Below are 20,180 nucleotides of genomic sequence, written 5' to 3'. Positions count from 1 at the left end.
CTGTCATCCTCCTTCTGTGGGCTGATACAAAGTGTCTCAGTGCCATCTGTCAGCGCATCCCGACTGTAATGATGCCATGCATCATTATCTCCAGCTGATGTTGGCACAGCCAGCATTTGGACTTCACTGCATGATCTGAATCTCCCAGTGCCTTAGTTAAGTGATTTGGGGGTGCTCTCTAATTCTGTCTGTCTCTCTGTCTCTCTCTCTTTGTCTCTCTGCAGATGGGAAGATGCTGCATGATGTTAAGCCTCAGAGTGAGTCTCATTCCTTCCATATTTCATGTATCTGATTCATTTTTCTCGAATCAGTACCATAGCTTTAGTGAGATCCACCTGGAAGAGATGTAGTTCTGTTACAGCCTCAGTTGATGGCTTATTGGCTTGAGAACTGGCCGCGTATCATATGTACGGAATCTGATATTCAGTAATTCTCCTCCGGTCGAAAAATGCTGTCACTGAATTGAGTTTAAATATGACAGTGCAGGCTTAAGTTGCTCAGCCGCACCCTATTACAAAGCTTTAATCAGCTTATCATTCACTCCGGAATTGTCAAACGCACCTGCCTCAAGGGGCAAGAGAGGTTTGTTTTTCTCAGACGTCACTCTTTTCCAAAAGCAACCAAGCCGTGCCAGAGATCAGGATAATTGAGTATAGCCACTAAACATCTGCAATCGCATCTGTCAAAATATGAAGTTTGTTAAATACAGTGGAAGAAGAGAGAGATTCTGTGGATGAGCAAGAAACAACTTTCTGGTCACATCTTTATTCCCATCCATCCACTCATCCATCACATTTCGTTTATCAGAGGTCTGTCAGTCATCAGAAATGGCCATTTCCCACAATACCTGCCACAAGCACTCTGCCGTTTCAAGTTCAGGTGAATTTTGCAGCAGTCAGATTAGGCAGGATGAGTGACGGAATATGGTGTACCAGCATGAGCTATATTTACCCTGGTTAATGGGACGCAATTACTGCACATTAGCTCACTTAAGCAGCCATAGCGTGTCTTCTTCTGCTCCCGTGTGTTTTGTGTTAACCCAACCAATCACCACTTAGCACATTCTAAAACAAGTGTCAGCAACAAGCTCCTTCTGTCTCTAAGTGCGATTTGAAATCATTTCTGCAGCAGGTCAAACCGAGTCCTGTGCTTAAGACTCACCATGAAGCAAAGTTAATTATGTTTTGTCTAGGTTGTTTTATTCTTGTCTTACTATTGATTTTTTATGAATGACTTCATTATTTCTATCCACTTATAGTTACATTCAATATTGCAGAATGTCCATTATGCAATAATGTTACAGCAGCTGTAAACATTCTCATCAGTATCTCTTTTTCTCTTGCTTAAAGTTACAAATTCTAAGGCTTTTAGTCCTGAAAATGGAGACTCTTTCCATAAATGAAAAACACCAAAAATGAGCTGTTACTGGGGGGCACGGTGGCTTAATGGTTAGCACGTTCGTCTCACACCGCCAGGGTTGGGGGTTCGATTCCGGCCTCGGCCTTGTGTGTGTGGAGTTTGCATGTTCTCCCCGTGCCTCGGGGGTTTCCTCCGGGTACTCCGGTTTCCTCTCCCGGTCCAAAGACATGCATGGTAGGTTGATTGGCATCTCTGGAAAATTGTCCGTAGTGTGTGATCGCGTGAGTGAATGAGAGTGTGTGTGTGCCCTGCGATGGGTTGGCACTCTGTCCAGGGTGTATCCTGCCTTGATGCCCGATGACGCCTGAGATAGGCACAGGCTCCCCGTGACCCGAGGTAGTTCGGATAAGTGGTAGAAAATGAGTGAGTGAGTGAGTGAGCTGTTACTGTAGATAGAGGAGGTATTAGAACTTTACTTGGAACATATTTCTGCTCATTGGCCCTCTAACCAATCAAGTACTTAGCATAGCTGTGAGATGATTAGGAATCGCATGGCTATAGTTTCGAAAGAAGTAGCTGGGGACAGTGTGAAATCCACCACTAAGTGGTGAACACACAACTAAGGTTATTTTCATTGAGTCAGTCTGACAAATGTGGCTACTTAAGTCCAAAGCAATGTTACCTCATTAGGAAACTTTAAATACAGCAGGTTGAGCTTACAAGCAGTTACCCAATACCGCCCTCCCAGCACGGCCGATGCCCTTTTTCGTCCTCGGCGAGCTGGCAGAGTCCTCATGCTGCAGAGGTCAGCTGAACAGATGTAGCTTGGTGTGGGGTGCTGGCACACTGCGGCGTCTTTGATTAAAGTTGTGAGAGCCCTGGAATTTTGCACCTTCCCTGATCACAGGCATGTGCCAAGCGCATCGTTATACGCTACTAAACGTATGCATATTGCACCTGTTCCTGTTTGCACAGGTGTCCAAGGGATTTGCCAGACTAATCATGAGCACTGGATGTGACAGGCATTTTTTAGCAATCGTAACTGAACCATGACCCCCATTAATGCTCACTTTCCTGTGCCAGCCAGAGCTTAACAATTCATCTCGAAAAAGGAGCTGCTTTATTTTTTACACTCTTTGTTTTAATCAATGCTAATTCACAATCCTATACTATTATAAAGTCACTTCACCTCCTTTAAAAATTACTTTTAAAAGTAATTGATAATGTCAACATAAAAGAAACTTGGCCAGGAATCTCTAGCATAAATGCAGTTAGACCCGCATCCTCGCATGTGCTTCTATTTGCATTGTGGCTAACAATTTTCCACATCTCTTTGGTCTTGTTCTTGCAGGTATGGATGGCTCTAACGAGGTGGCACTGTACTCGGGACTGGCAGCAGGAGCCATCGCCGTTACAGTCCTTGTCATATCCGTGACGCTGTACCGCCGAAGCCAGAGCGAATATGGAGTGGATGTAATCGACTCATCTGCCCTTGCTGGCGGGTTTCAGTCTTTCAACTTCAAATCCACGAGACAAGGTGAGATAGGATAGTCTGAGTGATGAGAGCCCCTTCATTTCTCTTCAGTGAGTATTTGATGGACTAAAAAGTTCCAGGCAATCAAAGCAGATGTTAGTGCTTTTCTGTATGCACGTAATAGATTTATGAGCTTGTGCAGTGTGGCCCTTGGCCTGCTTGAACTAAAGGTGTGTAAAGTTGTACTTAATGCAGGATCAGATTCAGATTAGAGGCTCAGAGTTGACCCATATGTCCTTGCTGAGATTCTGTCTGGTCCACACATTCTCACCCAGACTCATCGGAGATGCATGCTGAGCTGAACATCAGTTTCATTCTTTTTCATGAGCGAGTCTTTCATTCCTGCCTTGCAGCACTCTGCCTGCTCTCAGCACTCTACCTGCCTTGCAGATACTGATCATGGTTACAGAGTGTCACCGCGAACATGCTGTGCTCATGGCCCAGGGAGGCAAATCTACCCCCTGTCTGCACACAACACCCACCACCATCATCCCCGCACAATCCATACAGAGGGAAGAGAGGATGTGGGCTCAGTTGGGGTTTTTTTCCCCACAACCCATCAGTCTTGTTTAACTAGCCCGGCTGTCCCAGACCTCCTTCTCATCATTCTGAGCTCTGTAAATGACTCTTACTCTGCTACTATCATTCCCCTCAATGTCACCCATGTAATACAACATGTTTTATCCCACCACTGGACGGCTGCAATTCCTGCCACTGTCATTCCCACTATGGACCACAGACATTCCTGTCTATTGAGGGAATGTCTTTCCAGGATACTGGGCCTGTGTCATTTCTGCCTATTGTGTTTTTCAAGCACATTAAACCACTATTTCTGTCTACTGGACAAATAATTTAAGCCAAACTGTATGACAGCCATTCTTGACTATTGCTTTAAATATAATTTCAAGGCAACAATCGGGCTACTATAACTGTTACCTATTTCACAACTACTGTTTAAGCCTATAGGTTGACGGTCATTGCTGCATGTTCGGCAACTATTATTTCTGCCTGTTGGACTACTGTCATTCCTATACAGTATATTGAACCAGAATCACTCCTTTTCCTGGGATAATGGTCATTCCCACTGGTTGCACAACTATCATTCAAGCTTATTGGACTTCACTCCGTTCTGATGACAGACATTGAAGCCTATTCCTTGACTGTCATTAAAGCCTGTTGTTTGGCTAAAATGTAAGCCTACTGGGTGACAGTATTGGAAGACTAAATGAGCATCATCACGGGTGTCACAATGGCCCAATGAAGAGCAGTCATTCTGTATAATTAACAACAGACATGTCCTGGCTACTGGTCAGCTATCATTTCTGCCTATTTGATGACTCTCATGTCATTCTGACCTATTGGGCAACTATTATTCAAGCCTGCTTTCAGCCTATTGGATGATTTGTGAAAGCAGCTTGCTGAACAGCTACAATTGAATTGTATTGTAAAACTATACGAGAATATAGTATAGTATTAAGGAACTACCATTTCATTCTATAAGACAACTGCCATTGCACATAATTGTTACACACCATTTGAGCCATCTATTTGAGCTTTTAAGACCAACTTTGTTTAGTGCTGGACTAACATATCGAATATAAAGTCCAGTATTCTGCAGTGACAGTAGCACAATCATTTGTGATGGCGTGATTATAAGTGTTGTAACGTGCAGCAATAAACCAGCACCTGCCAGAGCCATTCTCACTCTTGGACCATAGTCATTTTCATTTCTTTCTATCGAGTGGGCTTCTGTTATTTCTGATGGCATTGCACTGGCAGACATCCCATCATTGAAGTTCTGTAGTGTTTGTGTGATTGTTTTACCAACATTGTGCTATGTAAAATGTGCTTGAGTTGTAAAAGCACACAGTCTTGCTTAGTGGATTATTTGGAAGAGGAAGGATACTTTTCCTGCTTATTTTCTTTTATTAATTCAATTACATTTATTTGTATAGCGCTTCTAACAACAGAAATTGTCCCAACGCAGCTTTACAGAAGTATGGAATTAAGAACCTGGGTTTAGTTCTTGCGTGTTACTCAGGTCTGTAAATTCTTTTCAATTTGTTTTCAGTTTTTCAGACTAGTTATAAACAATTACGATTGAATTAAAACTCAGAATATGCCACAATGTTGACCCTTGAAATTTAATTTGAGTTTGATTACATTAAACAAAAATAGCTTATTGTTTCTCATTAAGCAGCTCAGGTGATAATCGTAAATATGTCCTAATTTCATCTCTCTCTCTCTCTCTCTCTCTCTCTCTCTCTCTCTCGCTCTTTATCTCTCTCACTCTCTCTCAGACCTGCTGTTGAAAATCAATCAACACCGTTTCACTAATTAGATTAGTGTTGCGGTATTAAAAAATGAAAAAGTTACTTCTGACATTTACTGAACATACCTGCAAACTAGTCGCTTTTCGGCGAAATTCGCTGTTTTTAATAAAAATATGTCATTTGTGTGAGTCGTGTAGATCCGAAGAGTTTTTATTTTTTATTTTATTTTTTTTGTTGGGGGGGCCCTTTCAGCTGCGTCCGAAACCGCTTACTTCCATCCAATAATTAGGCGAAGTAGTGCTTAGGCGGCGGTTTTGGACGCAGTGTAGTATACCGTCTATCAAGCTGATGCCTCGCGTCTTTACTTCTAATGACTTTTTATGGCGGATGGCAAACCAACTTTTGGTGCATTCACCGCCACCAACTGGACTGGAGTGTGAAGCACCAGTAAGCAGATGACGCCTCACGTCTCAATCATCCTCGCGTCTTATATATATATATGTGTTCATCAATTTATTAAGGTTCCAAGCAGGGGCGGTTTTAGGATTTCATCTTTAGGGGTTTTAGCCCTCAGTTAGAATTTCAAACAAGAAGAGTTTTCTATTATATATTATATGACACCTCTGGTAATAAGAATAGTGAAATTTCACTGCTTTTGGTTGCCGTCTTTGCGGCGATTAACATTATAGATAAACGCATCCAGCTCTGACTGCGCGTGCACGCTGCGCGTACCTGTGCTTCTCCGCACCCGCATAAAAGCAAAGTAAAAAAATCGCTCTTGGATCAAACTGATAAATAATTTTTCAAACCTTGTCACCTTTTTCACCTCTTGTGAGTTTGCAGGTATGACTGAAGATCTGTGTGTTCCTCGTGCTTTTTTTTTTATTTAAAATAAAGATATTTCTATGTTCCATCATGCTTTAAATGATAAGTTGTTTCATTCCTTATGAAGGTATTGTTAGACATGTGGAGCATCTGCCAAACTGTGCTTTGAGGTTTATACAATAATTTCTATTCCTCAATTAGATAAAGTCTCTCAGTATTTGGTGAATTGACTGCTAGTCATGTCTTTTATCAGTCTATCAATTTTGAGTCGGACAAAGTTACTGGATTTTTTAGATTTAATATCTTTAGAAGTGACTGAAATACACACATAATCTCAATGTTGAATAAAGTAGAAGAAAATGGTTAAAAAGACATATTTTTGTTTTAATGTTCTTGTTTTAAAGAATGCATGCTGAGAATAATTTCTTTAAATACTCATGTTTCAGTAATTCAGCGTTTACCCAAGCATGCTTATGCACCAATTAAGACACCATTATTTTCCCTGAGTAGAATTTCAGCAATTCTTTTCATCCTTTTATTTTTTTTGTAAATCTCAGTCAAGATGTCTGAAGTGTCGATCCTTCACCTCCAGTCACACACTATCAACATCATCTCCTCTGAAGCTGCTTGACCTTTTCACTGCATCTCAAAGGCAGAGCTGATGGCACACCATGTCAAGTGTATTGTGTCTCTTTCACAGGGGCATCTCGCATTCATTCACGCTTACACATGGGGAAAGCCGGCAAGATGTTTCTGCCTTTTTTTTTTTTTTTGCTTATCATTCATTTCATAGTGCTTGTATTTATGCCACATGAACAGAAATTCAGCATAGTTTCAGCACACTTATGTTAAAGTCAGCATCTTGGAGAATGATTCATTTGAACCATTAATGCATTGCTCAAATATTACCACTTGTGCCAAAGACTGAGTAAGAGCATATCCAAATGAATGAATCAGTGTTTCACTTGAGCTACACAAAGCATTTGGCGAGTGAAATGTCAGTGACTATGATCAGTTTGCCTGGGGTAATTTATGGTTTTCCTAAAAATAAAGGGCTATTAGCCTTGTGCCTCTTGCTGTGCAGCAGCTGGGCCGAGGGTTACTGTCTGTGCGGCACGTGGCACAGGGCGAGTCGGGCACAGGGGCAAGCTGGCAGAGGTGGAGGAGGAATGGTGAAGTATGACCACCTCCTGCTGGAGCTCACGCTGGGACCATCCCGATTTAGTCACTCTTCTCAAAACGAGAAGGTCACCCAAAGAGAGCTCAAATGGAGGCTCCCTAGGAAGAGGAAGAAAAAAAAAGGTAGGGAAGGAGGCAGTGCTAGGGCAAGGGAAGATGATAAAGATATCACACCATGGGAGATTTGAGTCATAGCTAACAGAGAGGAGAAAAACAATCCAAAAAAAAAAAATCAAGCAATTAAAAACAACTTGTGAGGAGCAACGACGTGTAAAGCATGGTAATGAAACACAGCGGTTTGACTTTTTTTAAATATCAATGTATTTCATATCAACGGTGAAGCGTAGGTTCAGATGTTGTTTATGTTGTTCTTGTATGTACATTATTGTGTGTGAACATATAATAAAATATATTAAAGAACATTTTTACTTAAAAACAGGGGAAACACAAATAAAAACTGTAATCACTCACTGCTCTGTGATGCAGGTCATTTAATGACTTCATCCATATTTCCACATTATTTTCCCACTGACCTGCTCATATTATGATCAGTGACGTCACAATACATTTTTCTCTGAAATATCACAGGTACAGCAAATTACAGACTTACAGATTTAAAGCAGCTGATTAGATGTAAATGCTTGTGTACCATTTTGAAATTTTATTTATTTATTTATTTTATTTTTTTGGCCTAAGCACAGAATAATCAGTAATGATTGTGAGACTGACTGAGGCTGATTTTTAAAGATTAAAACATCCAGTTTTTCTCACTCTAATTTATCAACAGTCCAGTTGTGGTTACAGATCATAAATATTCAGCATGCTTCATATATTTCCGCTTTAACATTCTGTAGTGTGGTGAGAATGTGGAGTCTCCTGAGCCTTGACTTTATGCACACTTTTGAAAAATGCACACACACACACACACATTTTTCTTTCCATCAATATTGTTTATACTGACTATAGAAGAATGAAGAATCATACAGTATTTCTTCTCTCAGGCAACCCTCTGCTTCTGAATTCGTCCGCCCGGCCTGAGCAGACCTATAGCTTCCGCGACTCTGTGGGGAAAGAGCTGTTCGACCCACTGCCTGATGCCACAGCTAAAGTTCAGAACTCCTTCACGGCTGAATACCATGCTAAGACATACCCCCAGGGCCTGGCGTCACCCGTGCCCACCAATAATGGGCCCTACAATTCCTACAGGACTCATCTGAGGAGCAGCGGCGTCTTCGGACACCAGGGAGGAAGACTCGTCATGCCCAACGCAGGTACAGTACTGCAGCTCTATAAAATTTGTGCAGTAGAACAGCATCCTAGCGGTGCTGAGAAATCTGAAATAACTAAAACAGTCACAGCTTTAATCATAGTTTCTCCATTTACAAAGAGACATCATTAGGAAGCAGAGCAGTATTGGCAAGCACCACTCACATTTTCTTGAGGAAATGTACATGTCTACTTCGGTTACTCGTATATTTATGCTGGGTGCAGTTTTTTAAACAGATAAGCAGAATTATTTGGAGGTGAATTGGACTGTTTCTCTTCTAGCTCCAGGCTGAGGTCAGTGTTATTTTCAGAAACAGGAAGTTCTGATTCTGGCTGAAAAAGTGATAAAGCAGCAGCACAAATTGGTTTCTTATAGCTGTCGTTGTTTAACAGTGAGTCTGAGGGTCAACAGCCAGTTTGTTTTTATGCCTTTAATCAGTTCACAGATGTGATTTGGTTTCTCCCAGTTCTCCTAACCCTTTTCTCCTGATAATGATGCTGAGATTTGATCTTTATCACAAATCCACTGCAAAAAGCATGATGAGATGTGTTTGATTTAGCTCTGATGCGCCGTGAGACCATCACAATTTTCAGTGGCTAATGAGCAAAAACGGTCAACAGTCCAGCAGGCCTGCTTTCTCTTCTGAAGGGTACTTCAGTCCTCTTTAGAATCACAATGAAATAACATATGTGTGTGTGTGTTTGACCGAATGACTGATAGAAGCAGTTTAAAAAACCACTACATAGATATTTACAAAAGCATGCTTACACACAGATTTTTGAATAATGCAAACAATTGGTCCTAAAATGTAATAAGCTTCAAAAAGTTCTACAAAACACCTTTTAATGATGCAGGGATGAAAGAGTAAAGAAACAAACAGTAAAATTGAAAGTGAAAAAACCCTGAACACACACTGTTAGGGTTTTTTCACTGAAAACACACTGCCAGAACGCCCCTAACAGCACAGAGAAATAACCTTGAAAGCCTGTTCCTTGCTGCATGTTATGTTTCTGTCTCAGAAGTGACTACATTTTCCCACTTAACCAGCTGACTCACCATCCAACCCACAATTAAACAGTAATCAACATTTTCCTTCACAACACAGAATTTATAGGAACTAACTTGCTTCATGGATGTCCCACAACATTATATTTTTGATCCCTACGTAGTTAAATTTAAACAGTCATTTAATACAATAAACCCTGCCCCAATCCTAACGTCAGCCGTTTATACAAGCTAATATTTTATACACTTAAAGTTGTATCAATTGGCAAATCTGAGATATTAATCACGGGGTGCACATATTTTTTTTCGCACTCAACCGCCCGTTCAGTCAGCGCACTCCTACACAAAATGTCACTTCTGTGCAGTGTGTTAGAGCCCTTTAGATTTCAGAATGTGGGTTTAAAATAGTCAGCGAATGAAGCGTGAGTCCACAGCTCAGCACCAGATTATACACTCTGTGTGAAACTCAATAACGCTCTCCATTTGAATAAATCCTGAGTAAGTCCTCTTGTTATTCTGAATAAACAAATCATATTCAATTGCTGGATCTCAGAACAGTCCATGTGAACCCCCCAAAAAAACATACCAATGAAATCACCAAAGATCTGGTCCCCAGGATGTGAATTCTTTTAGGTGGTCGACAAACGATGACATCTGAGCACATGAAACTAAAGACTGCATCTCACATGTGATTATAATCATAAATAAGAAGCCTGTAATTTAAGAAAATGACTAAGTTTAAGTGCATTTTCACTCCCGTGTGATTTGTTACATTTTCACCCAAAGTTTTCCAATCACACTTCTGATGCTCGAGCTGAAGGCAGATGTCTGGCATGTTGTTTGTGCAGGAGTCAGTCTGCTGGTGTCACATGGGGCAATCGCAGAGGACACATCCTGGGAAATGTACATGCTCATCGATCAAGGAGACTCCAGGTGAAAGAAAATATCCCACCAACATTCTGTACATTTTCATCTCTCTTTTTCTTTTTTAACTACCTATGTTTTTCATACAATCACATTCATTGTTATGTAGTAGTGCGGTATATTCAGGTTCATCTTAATATAGCATCCACGAGATGACAAGTGTGTGGCATTGACAGTGATATTAGCGTGCTTTAGAAGCTTAGTGTTTTAGGACAGTGCACAAATGATGAGGAGAGAAAGATAGGTAAACTATATAGCTAAAGCACTGCGGAATCAAGCAAGGGTAAAATTCCATGTTTTAACCAACATGGAATATGTGCAGGGTAGTGAAGAAGTAGCCATCTGTATTGTTTCGTGCCAAATAAGACCAGCAAGCATCTGGTGGCTCACCAATCAACAAGGAAATAATGCTCACCTAAAGCAGGCGGTAAACGAAAAGGGTCAGAACTAGCGCAGAGTAACGATGATGGGATTACGCAAATTGATTTTATGAAATTTGCCCTTCTCCATGAATGTTTTTTTCTAGCAAATTCCATGTGATTTTAGTACAACAGTTTGAGGTATGATGTCCAGATTTTAATGTAAACATGTCTAAAAATTGATTGTACTTAAAATGAATTTAAATGAATGTAACTTTTATCTTTAGATACTTTTATATTTCGATAGACTGATAGTCAAACAAATGACATTTTTTCTGGCAGACAAGCAACCAGTGAAAGACAGCAATATTCCAAAGTCCCTGGTAGCTAAATGTAAGACTGGGTAATATGCTGATATGATATGCTGTGATATGTGTCTTTAGACACCAATGTCACTCGCACATATCCTGATACTGCATTGGCTCTGTGGATACATTTTTTGCAGTAACCGTATACCTAAATGTCATAGCAACCATGGTTTCTATTGGTTCAAGGTTTGCCATGAAACATCCAACCAGATGAATTCAATTTTCCTTTTGAATCCTTTTTGTTTTTTTCACACTTTCCTGTGTCCTTGCTCACTGAAAGAAATGGCTAGAAAGAAACGTAGTTTTATTACCATAATACTAAAAAATTCAGTGACGTCGTGTCAAGGACAAAGGAAGACCAGATACTAGAATTTTTATAGTTCAAGCCGCATTCTTGGGGAAAAAAAATTCAACATCCATGTTCTGTGAGATTTCCTCTCCTGTCTTCCTGACCTTGTGTTTTCAATCTCACTTTCCTCTTCCCTGATTCTCTTCATTCCCACCATCACAAACACATAACAGATGGTGCGAGTGAGCCTCTCTCCAAATCGCAGTCTCTCGGCGGGGGCCCTGTGAGAAGATCGTTCCCCCCTTTGCCCTCGCGAGGCGAGTCACAAGTGCCTTCTGGAGGCGCGTGTGTTTTTGCATGTTCCCTCCTTTAATTGGCTTAAATGACTTTAGAGCGTGGATCAAAACACAGCACAGCCGCCTCCTGCCATTGAAGCGTGTCACATGGGAAAGCATATTTAAAACTGGTCTCAAATTAGAAGTATGTCCTCCTGAAATGCTTTAAAGTCAAAGCAGATGAAATTAAACAGCACATGGGTTTTAAGTAGAGTTAAATCTGAATTTCTTTTAATCCGTATACACATAGAGAGTTTGACGCAATGTTAAGGAGGATTACAGAGCTATAAATGAAACACAGCATTAATAACAAGTGTATATAAGTGGGGCGATATATAAATCCAATTTATTATTATTCACTAGGCAACTATCTTGGCGTAACATGAAATACTGACGTAACTTTGGAACTGAACTTTGGAGTTGCATCAGCACAGTCATCGTTAAGACCCACATTTTTTTTTTTTTCCCATTTGAAAAATTAATCCAAACATTGAAATTTTAACAGTAGAAGAATTCCATGTTGTACTTCTCTAGAAATCTTTTCTTCACTTCTGCCATGGAAAACGTAACTCATACTACATGAAGTTCTTTTATCCCTGCATTAAGCAGAGTAACGACCCCGTGGCAGCCTCGTCTCATCTCCGCTGAAGGAGAACCTGCCTGGCTGTCATTGCTCAGTCCGTATGCAGCCTTAATAGGGAACAAGGGGCTGATGGGAAGCAATTACTTTGAGCGGATGCAAAATGGGTGTGTTCCGAGTCATTGTGCACGCGGACATAGATCGAGCTTTCCATTACCCGAGCGGGATGTTGCATTGTAGAAAAGCCAGGAATGGTGAAGGTATGACCTTATCACACATTCAGACCTTTGCCATCACAGAAAGACAATGGATGAAAGTTTCTTCTGTTATTTCTGATGCTGTAAGCAAATACTGATATTAGCACCAAGTTCCACTGTATTTATGACTAAGTTACATTTTGATTGCCACATTTGTGACAATTATTACTCAGGAGCTAGATTGTTTCATTAATGTAATGTGTATTTCTTAGCAAGTTCTAGCATCTAATAATGGCTATTACTGTTTATCGAAGTAGCCACTGTTTACAACCATTGTAAGCAGAAAAGCATTTCAGAACGCACAATATATCAAACCCATGAAGCGGATGAAATTCAATAGCAAAACATAGAATCGTATTCAACTCAGCCAAAAAACGGGTAGGGTACCAAAAGTGGGACGTCGTTATTAAATTTTGTTGACAATCCTGCATCGTGGTAAACTCTGATAGCAATCTTTTCAGATCTTTCTGAAATTAAACAAACCCAAACCGAGGTGAGTCTGTTTGAAATATTATGTTATATTATGATATATTATATATTATGAACTTGAGTGATGACGCTACAAGGGAATTTTAAAAAATGATCATTGTGATTTTGATTAAATTAGTGCAGAGTAATTATATTTTTGTCATAACATTTTACAAGCCAGGTCGCAATAAGAACTGCACAGTAGTGGATTCAGGCTTACTGTCGGCCTGGTGCTGGAGGATTGGGATTTGCCCAGTCATTTCCTATCACTGATCTGTCAATTTTGTCGCTATAAACAGATTCTATTCTCACCTGTAGTGAGAGCAAGCATCTCTCTCTCTCTCTCTCTCTCTCTCTCTCTCTCTCTCTCTTCCCCTCCTCTGAAGCCATCATCCATGAAGCTGTCACTCAACCCTTCTTTGGCCAGGAGGGAACAGTGGAGAATTGAATTTTCCTCTCCCACAGTCAGATAGTGCACATCGAATGCACCTTCTCTGTGCAGCATAATAGGAATCCATTAAAATCCACCAAACCCAATCGATCACGACTGCCACCAGAAAGGTGACTTCCCTCCAAGATATTTTAAACCCGTCAGAAATAAGATTATACTCTATTGCCAAGCTTTTAACCCATGTCAGCATTTTATTTCTGTTTGTTTATTGGCTTGCCTGTTTGTTTGGGGTTTTTTTCCGGAGAGGTCCTCCGCATTATGTGTCATTACAAGGATTTTACAAAACCCACGAGTCAAGTCATTAGCCATAGCAATATTAAACATATGTATCAGTATTTGAGAGGTTGTTTGCGGTATTAAAACTCACACCTCCACTCTATCAGATATCCATTAAATCCAAGACCCCGTCAGGAGCAGCACGGCCACTAATGGCTCCCTTTCATTCCTCGTTAAGTCTCGCAGGGATGAATCATCCGTCACATTGAATAATGCACCTCATTACAGGCCTGGCTAGCTCGAGCAACAGACCCTTGACAGTAATGTGGAACAGAATCACGACGAGGAAAGATGATGAGTTACTTTAGATGCTTTGGCGTCCACTAGATATTGGCTCGCGTTACAGATGGAGGCTTGGTTCAGATATTAACACTAATTATGATTGTTTTGGTTAAAAGGCTTTTTATACAAGTTTAGGTATTCAGGATGGACTCATTTTGGTATTTTATTAAGGAAGAATTTATGATCTGCTCTAGAAAGAAGAAGAATGAAATTACAGTAAGTATTAGTAAGACAGAATACATGTGAGGTTATGGGGGCTGAGGTCAGGAAAGTGCAGGAGTCTAAGTATTTAGGGTCAACCATCCAGTGCAATGGGGAGTGTGGAAAAGAGGTAAAGAGGCGAGTACTGGCGTGAGTGGGGTGGGAGGAGAAAAGTGTCAAGAGTGTTGTGTGATAGAAGAGTGAGAGTGACAGTAGTGAGACCAGCTGTGCTGTATGGGTTAGAGACAGTAGCAGTGAGGAAAAGACATAAGACAGAGTTGGAGGTAGCAGAGCTGAGGATGTTGAGGTTCTCTTTAGGAGTGACGAGGACGGAAAGGATTAGGAACGAGCACATCAGGGGGACAGATTACATTGGCTGTTTGGGGACAAGGTCAGAGAGGCTAGATTGAGATGGTTTGGACATGTGCAGAGAAGGGAGATGGTTATATTGGTAGAAGGATGTTGGAAATGGACCTGCCAGGTAAAAGGTCAAGAGGAAGGCCAAAGAGGAGATATATGGATGTGCTGAAAGAGGACATAAAGTTAATTGCTGTGAGAGCCAAGGATAAAGCTAGGTGGAAACAGATGATTCTCTGTGGCGACCCCTAATGGGACAAGCTGAAAGTAGAAGAACATTGAGGAAGAATTAATGAATCGGGGCTTAGGTTCTTTGATCTTTAGGATGTTGAGCGGTTTTCCAATAATTGCCACCTTTTCTTTTAAATGAAGGCATTTATATTTTAATGTTTGGATTACGTTCTGTAAGAGCAATCTGATTGGTCAGAATGTGTTAATTTTATTTAACATAAACATAAGTTAAGATATGATTCAAAGAACATGTTTATATTAGTGCCCTTATTCTAATATGTCACCATTTCTACAAGAACAGCTCATACACACTTTACATGCATGTTGCAGTGTATTTAGCATTTATAAAAGGAGTCTGCAGCGTCAAAGTTTTGTATTAAACAAGTTTTCTGTCATGGGAAAGGACAGAGAGCTTTGCAGTTTCTGGCAGCTTCATTTCTTTTCTTACTATTAACTTCAATGCAGAGTTAATGAGGAAATTGTTTTGTTTGCTATCTTCCAGAGATCAGAAATTAAAATCCCAACTACACCACATATATCCATGGCCAGGAGTTAAGGGAGCAAAATTGGCTGCCTCTGTCCTTCTCTCCTGTCAGTTACACTGATACAAGCCAATTGTTGGGTCCGGTAAGCTGCTGTATGGAGGGCAGATTACTCTTTCCTCCATGTGTGATACACTACCCTGTGTTCTAAAAACTGCTGTTGTCTGACTTTATGTGTCTCAGAGAAGATTTACCCTCCCCAATAGGTAGGAAAGAGATGGTTTGTGGATGAAAATGGGTGAAGATCCATTGTAGGGTTGTTTGGATTTGTGCATAAACATCCTTGTGCACAGATTGAATGATTAGTATGTTGAATGTTGCCTTTACTTTAAGGATGTATTATTTATTCACGCATTCATCTAAGTGTGCTGACACGTTCTCCTTGGGATCTCTGGTCCTTAAAACGATCACAGTCACATTGAATGAGGACATGTGAAGTGCTATCAAGGCTTAGGAGCTCTCAATGTTTGAATAAAGTCAAGCTAGAATTTTTTTATTAAAAAAAAAATACCTGAATTAATGAACGGTTTCTTCAGGAAGCCATCATGCATAAAGTATGAAATTGTTAATATAAGTGAGTGGGCACAGATGAATAGGCTGATTGACAGTTAGGGTCCTTGTTCCCTCTCAGGAGATGCTGAATTACATTCAGCAGTGCTTTCTGAAAAGCCTTTTATGCTTCAGATACAACCTAGAAAACTTAGAAAGTTATTGCTAATAAGATATTATATAAATTCAGATATTTTAATGGGTGTTTGCCTTGCCAAATAGTTTCTTATTAACAGAGGTCAAAGAGGATATATAAAAAAAAGAAAAATAATAGAGTTAATTACTTGGCATGCTGTTTCTTTCTAACTCTTTCAAAATTTCCATTTGGAAACCTGTTCCATGCATCCTTTAATTAATAGCAACTGTAATATAAACAAGACAAAATAATTTTTTTGCACTTTACAAAGAATACTATGAGACCTCCTCCTATCCCTTTGTCTCGCACTTTCATGACGGACATGAGCCTTTTCGAACTCATCCTTAATGGGCTAAGTTTCATTCGACATCACAAGAAAAGATGGAAAGTGATGATAATAGGCTGGAAATTATACACAGCGTCTTATGAATATGCAGCAGCAAGTAAATGACTTGCTCCTGGGTGCCCTTCGAGTATCGGCAGCTTTTTTCTTCCCCCCCCCTTTCTGCAGAATTATAGGCCTCTCTGCAAAAACATGCTTCCTTTAATGATTTCCAAGACTGCTAACTTGGCAGTTGGGGTAATTGTTTGTGCAGGATCATGTGGTTTGTTCACACAGTCCTGGCAGTGCACGTTTGATTTGTTTTATGTTACCTGATTGTTAAATTCAGCCAGATGGGAGGATGTGAAATTGTAAATTAGTCTGCAAAACTTGAACGTTAATGTTCTTTCTAACCCTCTGGTTAGGCACACTGTATAGCAAAGGATGCTGCAGTGACCCAGATTATATTTCCATTTTATACCAATATACTGATGAAAACACAGAGCACACAGGAAAGGCACTAACAGTGGTGTTTCATTTCAGATTTACAAACACGGGACATTATTAGCACTTTTCTTTTCACTGAACATAATAAGGTTCTTGGGGGAATTTTAACAATGCTGAACCTTGGCTTTACAGGATGTTTGTTTTTTGTCTTTGTGAAAACTTTGCATTGTCATTTTTCTTATCTGCAGCGCACCATCATTAGAGAGATGCGAAATTCTGCTGGGGCCAGAGGTCACGTATGGCCCCCCAGGCCTAAGCCTGACCTCCCCTGTTGCCATGACGATAGCCCACTGTGCCGAGGTCATTGGCGAGAACTGGAACGTTCGCCTGAAGAAGAAAACGAAGGACGACGAGTGGGAGGTACGAGGCGTCTTCCCCTTTCTCCTCTCTCAACCTCGGCTTCATTTGAAATTCAGATTGGCGAGCAGAGTGGCTGTCTTTGATTTATCATCCCTCCTCTCACACCGTGCAAGGTTCAGGTTATCTTATAAAAAAAAAAAAAAAAAAAAAAAATTTAAAAATACTGCAAAAAGAAATGTGTGTACATCTCCAGTTAACAAAGCAGAGAGCTTGTTTCCTGTCAAACAGATGAACTGAAATGGAGATAGAAGGTCTGTTATGTAATGTGAAGCCAGTGTGTCTTATTGAAGTTAGGGTCTTTTCACAAGGGCACAAGAGAAGTAGAGGGAATTTACTGGAGGGAATCAAGTCCGAGTGCTCTACCTGCTTTAATTAACACAACTAGCAGAATATCTAGCTTTGAACTAGTTTGGAAACTGGGTCCCAATCTAGTAAGAGAAGTGTTTAAAATGGTAAGAGAAATGATTTATCTCCAAACTACTCAGACTCATCTATAAACTCATTAGAGAATGTAACTTTAAAGATATAAGTAAGGTCTATAGTTTTAAAAGATAGCTCTGAAAACTATTTAGAACTTAAGCATCAACAGTTTATTTAGCTATTAACTAGTGAGAGAATTACCACTATATATAAATAACCAATATAATGCCAATATTAATTAGTAACTCTGAATTAGCACACTTGAATTTGTGTGGAATTTTTGATGGCACAGCAGACTAGACACTAGTCATTCAGGATCATCTGTTAACTGTGCGGAAATGCATCTAAAGTGAATGCAACATAGACAGACCATTAATTCAAACTGAATCTAAAATCTTCCAGATTCAATTAAAAGCATAAATATTCATATCTGTACATTTTCAAGTCAGATTGTAGCAGCACAGTTCTGATGTTGCATATTCATCTCTACTATAAGGGTTTAACTAATCTACCCTGCTGTGAGAGGCTTGTGTGGGGACAGGAAAAAAGCTAAAGCTTTCTGAATGCAGCAAGCGGAGAACAAGGTGTTGACATGTGAGAAAGCAGTACAGGAAACAAGAAAAACAAAACAATTTTGCCATGTAATAACTGGGAGGCCAAAATAACTGTCAAACAGAGAAGACCTCCGGGCCAAAGGGCCATCAAATACGTACGCTGTTATCGATCCAACTTCACCAGAGAAAACGAGCTGAAAATATCGGCGATGTGAAGCAATCTGAGAGGGAACCCTGAAGTGGGTGTCACTTCTGACCTGGTCACTCAGTCAGTGCTAAATCGAATGCTTAACAAGGTCTCACACCTTTGCTACATTTTATATATATAAACACAAACATATCTAGCTATCTAGCTATCTAGCTATCTATCTGATAGATAGATAGATAGATAGATAGATAGATAGATAGATAGATAGATAGATAGATAGATAGATAGATTGCCAGCTTTTTGTGATGGGGGTTCAAGAATATTACGTGTAATAACCTGGTTGCATACATTTGTATAACTTTTTATTATTGGGGTGTGGCTGTGTTCAGAATAAACCAATTACATTCAAGCACTTTTAAATTATCACACGCATGTTGTAAGTGACATGGTTCTGATAAAGATGAGCTGTTTCTGTAGGATTTTCTTCAAATCATCTTGGTTTCATCCAAATGCGGCAGCCATATATCGGCCATAAGAGTAGTACAAAAGAATTTCCAAAACTTAAATACTAAAATAGAGGTGTCAAGGAACCCCATAAAGGCCACCATCACCAAATCAAGAAAATAATCCCTCCAATATTTTGCCCTTTCTCACAAAAACAAAAAAAACAAAAAAGAAAACTAAGCATCCAAGCTTAACAAAATCACCCCAAACCATATGCCAAACCCTACTTTAACGGCATGTTTTAGGGCTGCTTTTCTTCAGCCAGAACTGGGGCTCTGCACCTTTTGAAGGAATTTTACCTTTTAGCATCACAATGACTCAAAGCATACATCCAAATTAACAAAGGAATGGATTCATCAATAGAAGATCAATGTTGTGAATTAGCTACACAGAGCCCAGGCCTGACTCACACTAAAAATCTTTGGGGTGACCTGAAGCAGACTGAGCATAGGAGATGCTCTTACAATGTAATGGATCTAGAATGTTTTTGCAAGAAAGAGAGGGAAAAAATTCCTAAGACAAGATGTGCCATGCTGATAGTATTTTACCCAAAAACACAGAGTGGTGTAATTAAATTAAAAGGTGTTACGACAAAGAATTAAGTTAGTGGTGTGCACACTTATGCAACTAAGTTATTGTTTTTACTAAGTTGTTGTTACCGAGTGTTTTTTTTTTTTTTTAATTTTCCCCCTAAGAACTTTTGTGATTGTTTTTCCACTTCATTTTTTATATGTTGTAATATCACACAGATGGTGGAAAATGTTCTTAAAAGAATTTATCTGTCAACAACAACAACAAAAAATTGCTATTTTAATCAGGGATGTGAGGTTTTTATATCCTGTGTGTATGTAATTAATTATATACACGCACATACTGTATATATCTTATTTACAGACCGCATGCTTAGCTGAGTCTGTGCTTCTTCTTCTTCTTATTTTTATTTAAGATCCGAAATTGTTTCAGCACTTTTAATCAACCATCGATAGCCATCTAACACACATTCCAGTTTTAGAAGAAAATTGACTTTTTCACCTCAGTGAAAGCAAAAGCCTTTGTGCCAGCCCTGGATTCGTCAACGTCAGCGTAGTGAGAACGAATCAATGACCTCCTCTGGTAAGGCGCAGAGAGCCAGCAGTGGTGTCAGTTCACCTCTGTAAACAGCTTGTTCTTCACTGCCATTCACACTTATACGTCATCTGTTCAACCCGGCTTAGGTCGAGTCCTTTATCCTCCCACCACTGTATACTTGTAGTCTGGATTCAGACTAAAAGACAGTATTGAAAAGAAACCATATTGCTATATGTACATATCTCGGCTC

General features: G+C 39.9%; 1 protein-coding gene across 3 annotated transcripts in view; it reads left to right on the top strand.

The window, feature by feature from the left end:
* The window catches only part of unc5db (unc-5 netrin receptor Db), a 148,042-nt gene that overhangs the window by 114,948 nt on the left and 12,914 nt on the right, over nucleotides 1-20,180 (top strand). For 2 of the 3 annotated variants that reach the window (XM_060883857.1, XM_060883859.1), the window contains 5 exons: nucleotides 225-257; nucleotides 2,711-2,896; nucleotides 8,172-8,441; nucleotides 10,291-10,375; nucleotides 17,065-17,236. In XM_060883857.1, coding sequence (XP_060739840.1) covers nucleotides 225-257; nucleotides 2,711-2,896; nucleotides 8,172-8,441; nucleotides 10,291-10,375; nucleotides 17,065-17,236 — 746 coding nt within the window. The remainder of the gene's footprint in view (nucleotides 1-224; nucleotides 258-2,710; nucleotides 2,897-8,171; nucleotides 8,442-10,290; nucleotides 10,376-17,064; nucleotides 17,237-20,180) is intronic. The other variant, XM_060883858.1, reaches the window with a different exon arrangement.

This window comes from Tachysurus vachellii, chromosome 12 (assembly GCF_030014155.1).
Source record: "Tachysurus vachellii isolate PV-2020 chromosome 12, HZAU_Pvac_v1, whole genome shotgun sequence".
Taxonomy (NCBI): Eukaryota; Metazoa; Chordata; class Actinopteri; order Siluriformes; family Bagridae; genus Tachysurus; species Tachysurus vachellii.
Note: the sequence above shows the minus strand (reverse complement) of the source record. Positions and strands in the feature narration are given on the sequence as shown.